We start from the raw sequence: 14640 nt of genomic DNA, 5'->3' as shown, positions 1-14640 counted from the left end.
GTCTTAAGTTGCTAAGAGTGACCTTGGCGAAGGGGTAAGTGGGGGGGGGGGTAGTATGTGGGGGGTGAGGAGTGTGTGGGGAGGCTGGGGGGTGAATGGAGGCAGTCGGTAAGAAGACCACATGGGTTTCCAAAGATAGACGCCGGTCCACCCCGACTGGGGAGCCCAGGGACCCCCCACAACTGTCCGGCCCTTCCGGCTGGGACTTCCCACTCTGGGTCAGGAGCGCTCGGTGCTTTCCACGAGGGCGCAGTTGTAGCGGCTGACGTCAGCGTCCGTTTCGGGGCTGGCCCCACGTGGTGCGGCCACTGCTCAGACGAGTACGTGGGAGCTACAAGCGTTGTGAATATATTTACTGCAAAACATTACTCGCCAGTGACACACTCAAGTGTCCGGGCAGGTGCTGGGTGGAATATTATTATTACATCGCAGGTTCGTAATAAATGGCGACGGATTCATCCAGCAGTGAATTGATCAGGGCCGATGATGAGATTCAAGAGAATGAATCGAACGCGTTAGAGGTGGATGCAGCAGTCGCAGCCGCATCAAGTCGAGCGGTTCCTACCCTAAGCACTGGAAAGTAGTGCAAGTCCCGCCACTGATGGTGATGTGGTGACTTGAGGCCAGAATTCGCCTGCGATATTAATTTGAGAGCTGAACACCACCTGTCGCCCGGACCTTGCACCCACGACCACGGGGTCCCCCGCGTCACGTGGGGGGAGGGGGGGGTCACGCCACACGTGGGGGGGTGGGTGATACTCTTAGGTTTTTTCGGTAAAGTCACGTAGGTAAAAAAAATGTAATTACTAAAAGTAATAATAGAAATAAAATAAAAATCACGACGTTTCGGAGGCAACACAAGTCTCCGTCATCAGGTGGGACCGTCACAGCTGTGATCCCACACGTGGGGGGGGGGGGGCACCCCACGTGGGGGGGGGGTGATCCCACACGTGGGGGGGGGGGGTCATGCCACATGGGGGGGGGGGGGTGATCCCACACGGGGGGTCACGCCACGTGGGGGGGGGGGGGGTCACGCCACACGCGATGCCCTCGTGCTGAATGAATGAGCGCGCTTCCGGGCGCGTGACGTCCCCGTTGGTGACGTTCTGCCGTGACGTCACCGCGCCACGTGACCGCCAGAGAATCAAGATGGCGTCTTCCGAGGCGCCACGCGAGGCGAGTTCCAGGCTGCGGCCTAGTGGCAGGAGGGGGGCGATTCGCGAACTCGGAGACGCGGGGACCGCGCACAGACACACGTGGGCGGGACTTGTGGTGATCCCAGGATCCTGGCGAATAATAGAGCCTCAGAGCTGCAGGGACTCGGTGATGCACGAGCTCCGGGGCTCGTGAGATGCAGGGGCACCGAGCCGGGGGGAGACGCGGGGATTCGTCGGGTACGCGGGCTTGGTAACGAGGACTCTGTGGAGCCACGTGGAGACACGTGGACTCCGAGAGATACGGGGATAGAGGAACACAAATACAGAGTCTCGGGGTATCCCAAGTCTGATAGATCCTCAGAGATACAGTCCTCACGAACCCACAGGCGCGGATACTCGTATGTACAGCGACTGGCAGATATACAGATGTTGAGAAACAGGGATCCAGGGACTCTTAGATCCAGGAACTCCGACATAGGCACTCTGAGATCCATGGATAAAGCAACTGGGTAACAACTCGGAGATTTAAGGATACGGAGATGCATTAATTACTCGTGGAGTCGTATACTCAGACACTCGTTCAAAGGGACTCTGCGAGTACTTGTACGTGTACGTCCGTGAGTAAAAACAACTCTGCCTTCATCTCTTGAAGCTGCGAGACTCGCACATTCAATAGGGGCGCCGCGTGTTACGAGATGTTAACTACCTCGCTTGGTGTGCAGGAGGTCGTGGGTTCGTCCCGACCCTGACGCCTGCTGCTGCTGTATATTCGGAGTTTGCGTGTCTCTCTCTCATCACGGTGGCTAGGGGATGTTAACTACCTCGCCTGGTATACAGGAGGTCGTGGGTTCGTCCCGACCCTGACGCCTGCTGCTGCTGCTGTGTATTCGGAGTTTGCGTGTTCTCCCCGTGGTCGCGTGGATTGTTTTCTCCGGGTCCTTCGGTTTTCTCTCCACATGAACAAAAACATTCCTTTATAGTACTGTACTTGGCTGCTATACTTCTCCACATAAGCCACTTCGTTGAGCTATCATTTGTGGCCAGGTCTATTCTAAATAAAATAACCATATGGCTGAGTGGACTATACCTGGTAAAAATAATAATAGTAACTTTAATACATAGTAATGTACACAGTGACGAGGAGCTATTACGAGTTAGGCTCAGAGTTACTGGACAGTATGGTACCCAAGCCGGTGGTTCTCCGTTCCGCGGGAGCCATGGCCACTTGCACCATTAGTCTAGCATTGTTACGCGAGGGCGGTGGTGGTGATGATGGAGGTGTGGTGGACGAGTTGGTGTTTGCGTTAATCTGTTGGCGGCACAGGAGATGGTGCGATGGTGTCACGTGATTGTCACCTCGGGGTTGTCGTGTGCTAATGTCATGCCGTGGCTGTGACAGATGGCTGTGTCTCACCATTGCGACATGGATTTGTCGCGTATCGCACCCACCGTGCTGTTAGAGTTGTGTCGTGTGGCACTGTCGTGTCACATTGTGGCTTGTCACACCGTGTTTCCCCCGTGTGAGGTGTCTCTCACCAATGCTGTGTGTCTCGGGAAGACTATCTCTCCCTCCCTCCTTGTCTTTGTAGCCGGGGCTGGATGTCCCGGCTGCGCCGGAAGTCACTGAAATCGCAGTGGCCTCGGCATCGGATGGGGAGGAGAGCCAGGAGGACAGCACTGGCCAGGAGGTGGTCTTGCCAGAAACGGAGATGAAACACCCGCTTGAGAATCGGTGAGGCCTCTCACGGGGAGAAAGAGAAACGCCATGACGTGAAGGAGATTGAGTGTTGGTGTATAGCCTGCATAGTGTTATGTAGTCTGCATAGACTGTTGGGGCAACTGCTGTAAGCAAGCGCTTAGTAAGGCCAGCACGAGAGAGTGATGTGACCAGCAACACAAACTGTACCAGTTACTGATTTTAGGTTGTGTGTCATGTGTGCATTGCCACAGGTGGGCCTTATGGTTTTTCAAAAACGACAAAACGAAAAGTTGGCAGGCGAACTTGCGCCTCATCTCCAAGGTGGACACGGTGGAGGACTTCTGGGCGTGAGTGCTCCACCCATCTTCCCTGACCTATCTCTCCTCCAGGAGCCTCACACCAGACTTGGGGTTCATTTATAATTTCAATTACGTTGCGATTGCAATGAATTGGAAAAAATAACAATTGCAATTGATCCCAGGTCTGCCATACACACAACAACAGACACCATTTGCTACGTAGTCGTGGTGATGTCAACACGTTCCTTGTGGCAGACTGGGTACACTAGGAGGCCACATGGAAGGCTTGCTGGCAGGGAGTCATGGGACTGAGATGACTAGCAGAGAGACCACCGGCATTCTCTACTGTGCTAATGGTTCCGCACATATCCACAGTGCGAGGCAACTTGGTCTCGGCGCATGATGGGGGGGTGGTTGGGGTGTTCGTAAATTGCGCTGTCACCTTGATTTGATGGATCAAGTTAATTGTCTTGAGGGCCAGATTCATGTCTTCATCGAACATCTGAAATGCAATGCGGCACCTGGGCAGTTTGTCCCATTTTTAGTGATTTGAGACCTCAGAGTCATTACCATATCTTTTTTACAAAATCTGACAATTGAAAAGGGGTGGTCGATAACACGGGAATTAGGCCCAGAAAACCTCAAACCAGCATTGGGGCAGTATTTGCCACTTTTAGTGGTCATTAACCCGGGGCATACATTCCATATTTCCGTGGTGGGGCCATAGGAAAAAACCTTTGGACAAAGTCATACTCTTTATATAACCCATAAGTGGAGTTGACACAAGAATGGGATATTAACTTTTGAATCTTTCGATAGCAAAATTAAATGCTCAACACTTTATTCCACTGTAGTCATAGAGATGGTCAAAAGACAGGAACTGATGATTTAATTGTTTTTTTAGGGGTTTAAAAAAAATTATATTCCAATCGTGCTATCAGTATCATGCAAATAAGATGACGAATCCCTTTGGAAATCTCACAGAGCAATGCATACCTCTGCAATTCAACTGGTATCGCAAAATTAGCTGAGAGGTATTTTTAGTTGCCTCTCGTCCACATTCGGTAGCAAACCTTCTCACATGCTCGTCAATTTCATTAACCACAGTGTTCTACAACACTGCACGATACATGTTTAACTTTACTGAGTTTGGTTTGGTGTCTGGTGTGGCTTGGCAACGACGGTGTGCCAGTAACCACACGCGTGGTTCCATCTAGCAGCTGAGGAGGTCACAAGTCTCTAAGTGCAAGGAGTCTTGGTGTCACGCCTGGCAAAGGGTTGGAAATTAAATCAATTAGTTGTACCCCGTGCTGCCATGTGCCCCCCCCGCCCCCAGGCTGTACAACCACATTCAGGTGGCGAGCCACCTGCTGTCAGGCTGCGATTACTCCCTCTTCAAGGTGAGTGGTGCCACGTTAGTCTACGCCAAGCGTCACGCGTGCACAGCGGTCTCCCGGGTGCCGGTTTGAGATCGTATTTTGACCCCAAAAAAAGATTTGGACCCCGGAGTATCAGTCATTTATATTATTTAAACCGTGGTTATACCATTTATATTGCAGCAATAAGACTTTACCCTCCCAGTGACGAAATGACCTCCCTCCTGGGTCAGAAGGTGATGTATTAATTAGACGGCAGGTGTTGTCCACAGAATTGTGTTTGTTATAATGCATTGTAGAGAGACCTGCTGTGTCTTGTTTGCGTCCTCCAGGATGGGATAGAGCCCATGTGGGAGGACGAGCAGAACAAGCGCGGGGGCCGGTGGCTCGTCACGCTTAGCAAGGGCCAGCGCCACTCGGACCTCGACCGCGTCTGGCTAGAGACGGTGCAGCCCCCCCCTCCCACACACTCAGAATCTGAATATTTAATTCGATGAGTTATAAAGATTTTCAAACAAACGTTACAACATTCTGACCACCCCACCCGTCGTGCTCGTCACCAGGCAAAAAGCTGGCAATAACAATAATAATGATTGCTCATTTCTAGCTCTCCAGCGTGTTTGTGTGCCGGGTGTCATTTGGCGTGATGTCCGACGTTCCCTTCCAGCATCCTCAAATCTACACCAGAGAATGCTGCACGTTTTTCTCACCTGCCCTGCTCTGAGGGCGTGTTTGTCCGATGGCAATCCTATTTGTCCATAATCAACGTTTTTGGGTTTAGATCGCGTTATTTATAAATGTGTCGTAACCCTCCACCACCCAACGCGATCTAAACCCAAAAACGTTGATTATGAATAATATTGGTCGCGAAAGCCTACGTGTTAAAATCCTATTTGTATTAATTCCACAGAGCTTCAATCAATCAATATTTATTTTACGTGCCAATATTGGCCTGAATAAATTAGGCATCAGTGCACATTACATCAGAATGGGAACAGTACAGGGGCATTATTAAGCCAAAGTCCACTCTAAACCGCATCCACACAAACCATGGCAGATGCAGATATCTGGAGAGTTTTATTACATTCCATTTGTGCATCAATGTGCAACTGTGGTCATCCAGAACGGACCATAAAACATATGATGACACAATGCCCAATCCACAAATATGAAGGAGACATTACAGCAATACACTCCGCTGGTCCTGATGCGGATGTCTGGCTTGACCATCTGACTTAAATTGTAGTTGTTGCTCTGCATCTACATCAGCCACACTTGAAATCACAGGCGGCCGAAATGTGGATTCCACCGCAGTGTCATCAGCAGTGCTGGCTCCGTGTCTCGGGCACGGAGCCACTCCGCTGAGCCACCTTACCATGTGGGCAGCCCCCGTTAAGGCGCCATGTAAATGTGTCGCGTTTGTGGCGGTGCCCGCAGCTCCTGTGTCTGATCGGCGAGGCGTTTGACGACCACAGCGATAACGTGTGCGGCGCCGTGGTGAACATCCGCGGCAAAGGAGACAAGATCGCGGTGTGGACGCGTGACTGTGACGACCGCGAGGGCATCATGACCATCGGGTGAGTTCTGTCAACACAACACGGTTGCTACTTGCACACTCACGACCACACACTCACCATAACCATCACCAACGCGCTACTGCTCACTCACCACAGTAACAACCATTGAACACGACGCAACCCATTCCGTATTTGCCAGCATTCCCTCACTATCGCACACCATTCATCCACCAATTACTCACAGCCATACTCACTTCCATGCACTCGCCACCACACACCTAGCAGTACACCAACACCACCACGCGCTTACGACTGCGCCCTCGCCAACCAACCCTCACACACGTACTATACGCAACGGTGAGACATTTGAGTATCTTGAGTATCTCACCTCCCCGTCTCTCCCCCCTTGCCCATGTTCCTCTTCCCCCTCCCCTTGCCCCTCCCCCCTACAGGAAGGTCTACAAGGAGCGGCTGGCGCTGCCTGGCAAGGTGCACCTGGGTTACGAGTCCCACTCAGACACGGCCACCAAGAGCGGCTCCACCACGAAGAGCATGTTCACCGTGTGAGCCCCATGGAGCCACATGGAGCCTGCCGCACACCCCACGGCGGGGGGCCCTGGGGCGGAGCGCCGGAACGGACTCGGCCACGGATCCAGTCACGTTGGGGGGCGAGGTGGCTGCGGTGGGGGGGACACGGGGGGGTGGGGTGGGAGAGGATCTGTGGGATGTCAGGGCTGGGGCTCACGAGTACCCTGCGCTTAGGGAGACGGGGAACGAGCGGAGTTGGGGACGGGGATGGGTGGGCTGCCATGGGTGGCTAGAGGGAAGAAGTCACTCTGCCTGGCGATGGGGTATTCGGGGGAGACGGCTGGATGTCCCCCGAAGCGTTTTAGCATTATTTGGACGAGGGTTTTGTTGTTTTTCCCTGCGTGGAGGAGTCTGCCGTGTGGCGTGACGGTGCAAGCAGCATCGGAGGCGGCGGGGGAAGAGGGGGGCAGGTTAGTCGCGTGACCTTGCGGGGGTCGTGACACGTGTGGCGCTGCCCCCCCAACCCCCACCACCCCACACCCCCACGGCTTCTGATAATTTTACGTTAATTTTTATTTAATTCGATTTTCTTTAACAATCGCAGATAGTGGTTTTGAATTGGCAGCAGGTGCGAAGCGAGTCCGACGTGATTTTGTCGGAATGGTTGTTGCTGCTGCTGCGTGGGCCCCAAGGGGTCGCGGTTCTCTCCGGGTTTGGTTTTTAGTGTCGCCGGGAGGCACCGGCGCGAATTTAGACCGAGCTGAGGTGGCGCATCAGGACCGGTGGCACACGTGCCGATGGGTGCCACGCGTGGAAACGTCACCCACCCAACCTTGCATTATTCGCATGAAAAAACAAAAACAGACAAAAAAAACTGAGGTGGCGAGACCTCTGCAGTGCGCCGTGATATGCCGGCCGAGAGGTTTGTCCACGCACACATGGGGCCTGTCCACCCAGCGGTCGGGAACGAGGGCTGGTGTGTGATGTAATCAGTGTGGTTGAGTGTCGGCCGGTGTGGTCGGTGCGATTGCTGTGGCCAAAAACGAAATGGTGTGGTTAGCGTGTCCTGTTGATTCGAGTGCTTTGGTTTTATGTGGCTGGTTGGGAGTGGCTGCTGCCTGTTGCGTTTGCTGTGGTCAGATTTCCCAGTTGGCCAGGCTGGTGGTGGTGGTGCCGGCGATCCGTCGCGTGACTGATGTGGCCGCGACCCACCACCCACCCTTTTGGCGCCCCACACTGAGCCCCACCGCCAGCCTGGCCCAGGCCGGCCACGTCTGGGGCAGGGCCACCGCCGCTGCCACGTGTATGTGCCGTGCACAAATTTACGGTGGGGGGTGAAGGATGCCTCGCCAGCGTCGACGCACGGTCAGGAGTGTTCAAAATCTCCTCGTAACGGATCTCGCCGTAGCCCGATCAAATGCACCTTACCGAGACTCTCTTAACCGCAGCAACGGTGCGGAGTGTTAGGATGGGGTGGGGGGGGGGGAACCGGGCTTGGGAAGGGTCATATTTATATTCCAGAAAAAAAAGAGCATCACCTCTCCCTTCTCAGCCTGTCTTCCCCTTTCGGGTGAGCAGTGGTGGCCTTTAACTGGACAGGTGTCTCGTATCCCTAGCAGGGAGACGCCTCTGCCGGGGCTAGTGTTGGGGGGGGGAGTCTGCAGCCTCTTATTGTTGTGACCCCTGACCAAGGGTTGGGTATCGGTGCGAGAGTGGTGCCATAGCGGTTGGGACGGCGGCAGCGCTGGGCCTGGTTGACGTCTCACAGTCGCATTGACTGCATCATGCGAGCGAGTGAATGCAAAACTAGAGACGCGCTTATATTTTACCGGAGACGAATTAAACAGAAAACTATATTGAAGTTTTGTTGCTTCTGTGGGTGTGGATGTTGTCTCTAAGCTCGTGTTTTCCCCCTTTTTTTTGTGTCCTGCATTTTGCAAGACACCTTACATCGCTCCCCTTGGCCACATCCCTAAATTGGCACGGTCAATTTCTGCCCGCCAAGAACTGCTCTTACAGCCTCGTCGCCACCACCACCATCAAGCGTGATGCCTTCCCTCTGTGTTAAGCGGTCAACACGCCCTTCAAGGACTGCGCTTAGTCTCGTAAAGCACCATTACCGTCCAGCGTTAAGGCTTCCCCTTGGTAAATGGTGAACACATCCGTGAAGGGCTTCTCTCAGTCGCATTACCACAACCGTCTGACTTTAGGACTTTCCCTTGGTTGGTGACATGGGTGTCACTCCAAAGCCTGCTGTCTCTGCAACCTGCCATGGCTCATGGGGATACATTGTCGATGGACACTGCACGTCCTAGATAAAATGTGCTATCCCTCCAGCGGAAGGTTGGCACCGTAACAGAAGTTTTTTTTTTTTCTGCTGGAGAACACGGCGATCTCAAGTGCTCAGCACTTACTCGCTGGCTCAACGACGAATTCAAAATGCATTAACGATGCACAAAATGCATCTCTGTCACGAAGATTGAGCCATTTGGGCGTGACTTGCGAGTCTTGTTATGCTCGTGTGTTAACCTGGCACACACTTATTGTAAGTAAAAAAAACAACACATTTGTCAATGACTGCGGCCTTGAAGGAAATACTAAGAGGTAACATTTCGGCATTGGCCATATTTCATAGCACGTGAAGAACGGCTGTGAAGAAGAGCCATTGACCAAAACGTTTCGTGTGAATTTTTTCAATTAGACCACTTATTGACGATTTGGACTTTGTTTATTGTGCTTGTGCACAACTGGCAATACAGCAGTAGCAGGCAATTTTTATTTTGGAAATTCCGCTCGTCATGGATTATTGAGCGACTTGTAATGAGAAACTTCACCCGATGACCCCGAATGATGTGCCTAATCCCTACTCGCCTGCCATCCAAAATCAACCCTTTGACGCGTATGAAGACAGACGGTCGGGCCCGTCTCTAGCCGCATTGCGCACTCGAGCTGAATACACGCAACAACAACCACCGCCGCGGCCATTCGCCATTAAGTTGCGTTGATGTCACTGGCGCTTGTGCCAGGTTAGGCCAGGCTAGGCACAAGCCTGAAGTGTCGGTTCGCTTCCAGGAGGTCGTGAGACGGATCCAGCACACCGCTACCCTGACTAACGGACCGCCACAAACCTGTCCGTGTCCGTTAGCCGCACCACTGGCATTGAGAAACGAAAAAGATCTGAACTTTTTAATTGATCTCGGCTGAAAACTCATTTCTTTCGAAAAAATGTGGTGTGTAGTTTGTTGTCCACCGGCAACTCCCGATGAGGACGGTGGGCTATGGACGGTGCGAAAGAAGTTCAACAAATAAATTGCGCATGGGACCGGTGTGGCGGTCATTGTTGCCACAAGGCGGCGCCTGCGTGCCACGAGGCTGCCGAGTACCGGCATGAGGCAACCTACCTCAGGAGGGGGGTGGGAGTTCAGTGCAATAATAAATATAATAAACTCGGGTTTGTTTCACAGCGAAATTCGCACCGCGTCTCAAAGTGCTTCATGCAAAGCTTCAGTTATGTAGAAAGCCTGCAACACGCGAGTTTTAAGACGCGATTTAAAACGTGTTAACACTCAAGATTCTCTCATGAATCGGAATCTGTATTGGACGGCAGGAATCTGATGAGCTCTGCAACTCTTTTTCACAGATGTCCCGTCATGGCCCGAGGAAGGAAGGCCATTCCACAATCGCGGAGCTTGGCTGCAAAAATATTTCCCGTTGAACAAAGTCTCCGGTCTTTGGAATAATGAGTTGAGACCAGAATCGCAGTTGACTATAAAACTTAAGCAGATATATCGGTGGTGAGATATTTAGGAGCCAACCGATTGAAGGCCAGCACTGTATTTAATCAGAATCTGTATTTAGACTACAGGAGGAATCCGATGGGCTATGAAGCTCTTTTTCACAGGTGTCCTCAAATTCACTCTCGGTCGCCACGAGAGGTGACCCAGGCAGAGCCGTCCCTCGGGTACGGCGAATCGGGGCGACCGCCCCGGGCCCCACCCCCCTGTGGAGGGCCCTGTGACCAGGAGATGGAGTTTCAGCAAGCGGGATCGTGAACCCATCTGTGCCCGCATAGCTTCCTCCGGGTGCCCCGGTTTCGAAACGAAACAGATCTTTTCCGCCTGAGGACGACCGCTTGTGTTGCGATCGAAACGTCGCGATTTTTATTTTATTTTTCTACCCACGTGATTTCACCGAAAGAACCAAAGAGCATGGATTCCTGCAGTCACGAAAGCTTCAAATCAAGATTGAAACAGATCACTTGAGAATAAAACAAAATTGGGCAAATATCCATCATCAGCACCCTTGTGATGAGAGTGCTGAGACTCAGAGAGGCTCTCCTGAAAAGTGTTTGCTGGTTCAGCCGACTGTTGTTTGGCGTGACGTCCGACGTTTCGCTGCACGTGCAGTGTTTGATGTAGGCCAGCCGCTCTGTTTCACCAGCAATTAGCAGCGGCCGGCAACGCGCTGTAATCGAGGGAGACTCAGTGGCCTGCTGCACGCTGCTGCAGTTACTGAAACATCTCACGGGGCGTCGAGTGAAACGTGTCTCGTCATCGTGGCAAAACGACACACAGCGGGACAACCCGAAAATACATCATCGGAGAGCTGTACGGTCCAGCACACACCACGACAAACTTCGCGGTTTCAGTTTCATGTATTAGGTATAACCCTGTGAGCCATGCGGCTCTTGACTCGGGTGCAACCGCAACAAAACATGAACCAGAAACGTCTTAATGTCACTACACGCAACAGAAAAATCCTGGAAAAAACAGCGAAGTCTTCCAGAAAAAAACACCGCATTTCAACGCTGTGTGCAAAAAATCCCAGTGGGATGCAAGTCAAATTTAACAATAAACGATATACATAACATGTACGACCACACTTTGTGTGGTGTTTACTGGGTAAATTACATTCATATTGATGGGGTGGGGGGGGTTGTCGCTGCTGTTGTGCTCACGGCACCACCGCCGATCCCGCGTGTACAATAGTCGGGAAACTGGCAAAACGAGACCACCCGTGTCATAAAACAGAGGCTGGGCGCAACTCTATTTGATTTGATTCATTGTAAACGCAGTGAGCGCTTGGGGAGTGGATGGGTGGAGCTGCGTTGGTCCGGAGGGGTGGCGGTGGCCATGCAACGCATCTATTAGGGTCGCTACGCGGTGTGGATAGGGACACGCCCGACCGTCTTTGTCTCTCGATTGTCGCAGTGCAGAGTACAAGGAGGACTCTGTATGCTGTCGCGATGGAGGGGGGTATGGCGTAGGGGGGGGGTAGCGTAGGGGGGGGGTTGCGTCGGGGGGTGGGCGGCGTAGGGGGGAGCGTGGGGGGGGGCGTAGGGGGGGGGCCGTAGGTGGGGGGGGGGCGCCGCGCTTCGGGGCAGTCTCAATATCTCGCCAATTAAAGGCGCACGGACCCCGTCTCGCTAATTAAAGGCGCACGGGCCCCGTCTCGCCAATTAAAGGCGCACGGGCGCCTTATCGCTAATTAAAGGCGCACCACGGGGTGGTCGTCTGGATTCTTGGAGGACGTGGAGCGCAGCTGCCCGGTCATCCCGGGGTGGGGGAGGGGAGGGAGAAATCTGACGCCTCTCAACACGTGCACACGCGCATTCCACACGCTCACGCGCGCGCGCACACACGCGCTACGCAGCACGCACACAGACACATCGGCACACATAAACCAAACGGGACAAACACACGCGGGCACGACACTGATACACGTGTACACACACGCACAGGCGGAAAGACACGAACAGGCGCGCACACAAACATACGGTGCACAGACACACACAAAGACAAAGACCACCCGTGCAACCTACAAAGGTTGTTTCGGCAAGTGCTTTTAGCGAACACCTATGAAGACCAGCACGGCACACGATGGGGTGGTGTGGCCAGAATCACCCACGGCCGTATTTGTCTCCCAAATGATGTTGTTTCCACACGGCACCAGCGACCCACTTGAGGCTGGGTCGAACCAGGGGAGACCCAGGGCTGGTTGGCCGTGAGCTGAAACCGAACTCGTGTCGCCGGGTTCGGAGCGCAGCTCACTAACCACTGCGCCATCGCTCCCAAAACAAGCACACAAGCGCACAAACACAAACGCGCACATTCCACACTCGCATCGGCACACGCAGACACGTACACACGTGCAGAGCTTTCCAATAACAAACACAGAGATCGCGCAATGTGGCAATACCGGCCGACCCCTCGTGGGCTGTGCCGGGCTTGATAGGTGCTCGCAAACAGAACCTGCTTCAGACGCAGCACCTGGCTAGGGTGGCACATACAGAGACACACACGCGCACGTTCAGACACGTACAGAGACGCACATACACGCACATACGCTCTCTCACACGCGCGCACACATACAAACAAAACACAGATCGCCTGTAAAGCCTGTAACAAACTGTAGGAGCATTAACTGTTAGCGGCCACCTATGAAGGCCGGAACAGCACACGAGGGGGTGATTGGCCAGCACCACGCCCGGCCGCCTTTGTCTCCCCAGTGGCGATGTTTACACATCGCGCCTGGTACTTATTTTAGGCTGAGTCGACCTTGGGGAGGCCCAGGACCGGTTCAGATAATATAATCGTCAATGGTGGTGGTCGTGAGCGGGAATCGAACTCGGGGCGGCGGGTTCATAGCGCAGCGTAGCGCTAACCGCTACACACGCACACAACAACAACCGCCATTCGCCACTAAGTGGCGGTGACGTCACCACGACGCTTGTGCCAGGCGATGTGCACCTCGAGGCCACGTGAAGTGTCGAACGCCCGCTGGCAGGAGGTCACGGGGCAGACCCGGGTGCCACGGGTCGACTGACTGAGACGACTGGCTGATGCACCATCTGTGCCCCCCACTGTGCCACACACACACACACGCGTACACACACACGTGCTTTCACTTCAGCAATGCCCACGTTTGGAAGAGGGTACCGAGTTGATCCTCACACCTCGCTCGCACACAGGAGGACCCCATTAAGGGGAACCCCGCGATAGCGGACCCTAATTTAGGAAACATCATTTAGGGACCCCACTATAGGATAACCAATGAGCTCGCGTTAGGGCATCCCACTTTAGAGAACCCCGCTTTTGAATTCCTTTTTAGGGGACCTCGTTTCAGGGACCCCACGTCAGGTGACCCCCACTTTAGAGGACCGTGCTTTAGTAGACCCCCTTTTAGGGGACTCCACATTAGGGGATTCCGAGATTAGAATGCGCGGTCCCAAGAGACCGGGATAATTCTGGTGAGAATTCGCGTGCGTGACGGCACGTGGCTGAGTGGGGTGGGGCGGGGGGTGACATTTGAGAGGAGAGACATCATCCATGATCATTGCTAGCACCAGCCAGCACGGTCATCACCACCAGTGCTCGCAGCAACAGCAGCGTCTCCACTAGCGTCAATGATCTCAGGGTGCCCGTCCGTGAAATCTGAAGTTGAAACGTGACCGTACCCGCCACCATCGTCGACAGCAGAAGCATTGCTAACATCTTCACCACCAGAACCATCACCACCAGCAGCAGCATCACCAGCAACATCACCACGATCATGACCAGCAGCAGCGGAATTACCAGCAGCATCACCACAATCATTACATCACCAGCAACATCACCATTGTCATCATCAATGTAACGTTCATCTGATAGGGTGACATCATAAGCATTACCATCATAGCCAGCAGTAGCAACAGCACTACCATCATTATCATCACCACCACCACTCTCATAATCATTCTCATTATCTTTGCGCAATTTTCAACACGGATCTTTATGGGCAACAATTCACTTGCTGACATCAAGGTGACCCTAGTCAGACATCATTATCATAATGTACAGACGTCGCCACAAATCTCGGTGCGTAAAACATGAGTCACTGGGTGACATCACTCACAGTGACTTCATTGACACGGCCACCGCTACGCCGAGACTTGCGGTCAGATCTCTTGCACCGACACATTTCGTTATAACGCGACGCTCAGCAGCTCCCAGTGCGCACCCACAGGCGCTGGGTGGCATTTGTAAGTTTCGTCTATTCAACTATTTTTTTTATATTTGACCAGAT

The 14640-nt window shown here is 53.2% G+C and overlaps 1 protein-coding gene across 1 annotated transcript; it reads left to right on the top strand.

The window, feature by feature from the left end:
* Nucleotides 1-1140: 1140 nt before the first annotated feature.
* LOC144934095 (eukaryotic translation initiation factor 4E-like) lies at nucleotides 1141-6713 on the top strand. Its single transcript, XM_078859483.1, has 7 exons — nucleotides 1141-1176; nucleotides 2747-2889; nucleotides 3108-3203; nucleotides 4492-4555; nucleotides 4864-4977; nucleotides 5969-6108; nucleotides 6501-6713. The coding sequence occupies exons 1-7, from the start codon at nucleotides 1150-1152 to the stop codon at nucleotides 6613-6615; spliced, it is 699 nt and encodes a 232-aa protein (XP_078715609.1). The 5' UTR covers nucleotides 1141-1149; the 3' UTR covers nucleotides 6616-6713.
* The last annotated feature ends 7927 nt before the right edge of the window (nucleotides 6714-14640 follow it).

The sequence above is a fragment of the Lampetra fluviatilis genome, chromosome 9 (assembly GCF_964198595.1).
Source record: "Lampetra fluviatilis chromosome 9, kcLamFluv1.1, whole genome shotgun sequence".
NCBI classification, from domain to species: domain Eukaryota; kingdom Metazoa; phylum Chordata; class Hyperoartia; order Petromyzontiformes; family Petromyzontidae; genus Lampetra; species Lampetra fluviatilis.
The sequence above is the reverse complement of the archived record's forward strand: the minus strand, read 5'-3'. Positions and strand labels throughout refer to the sequence as shown.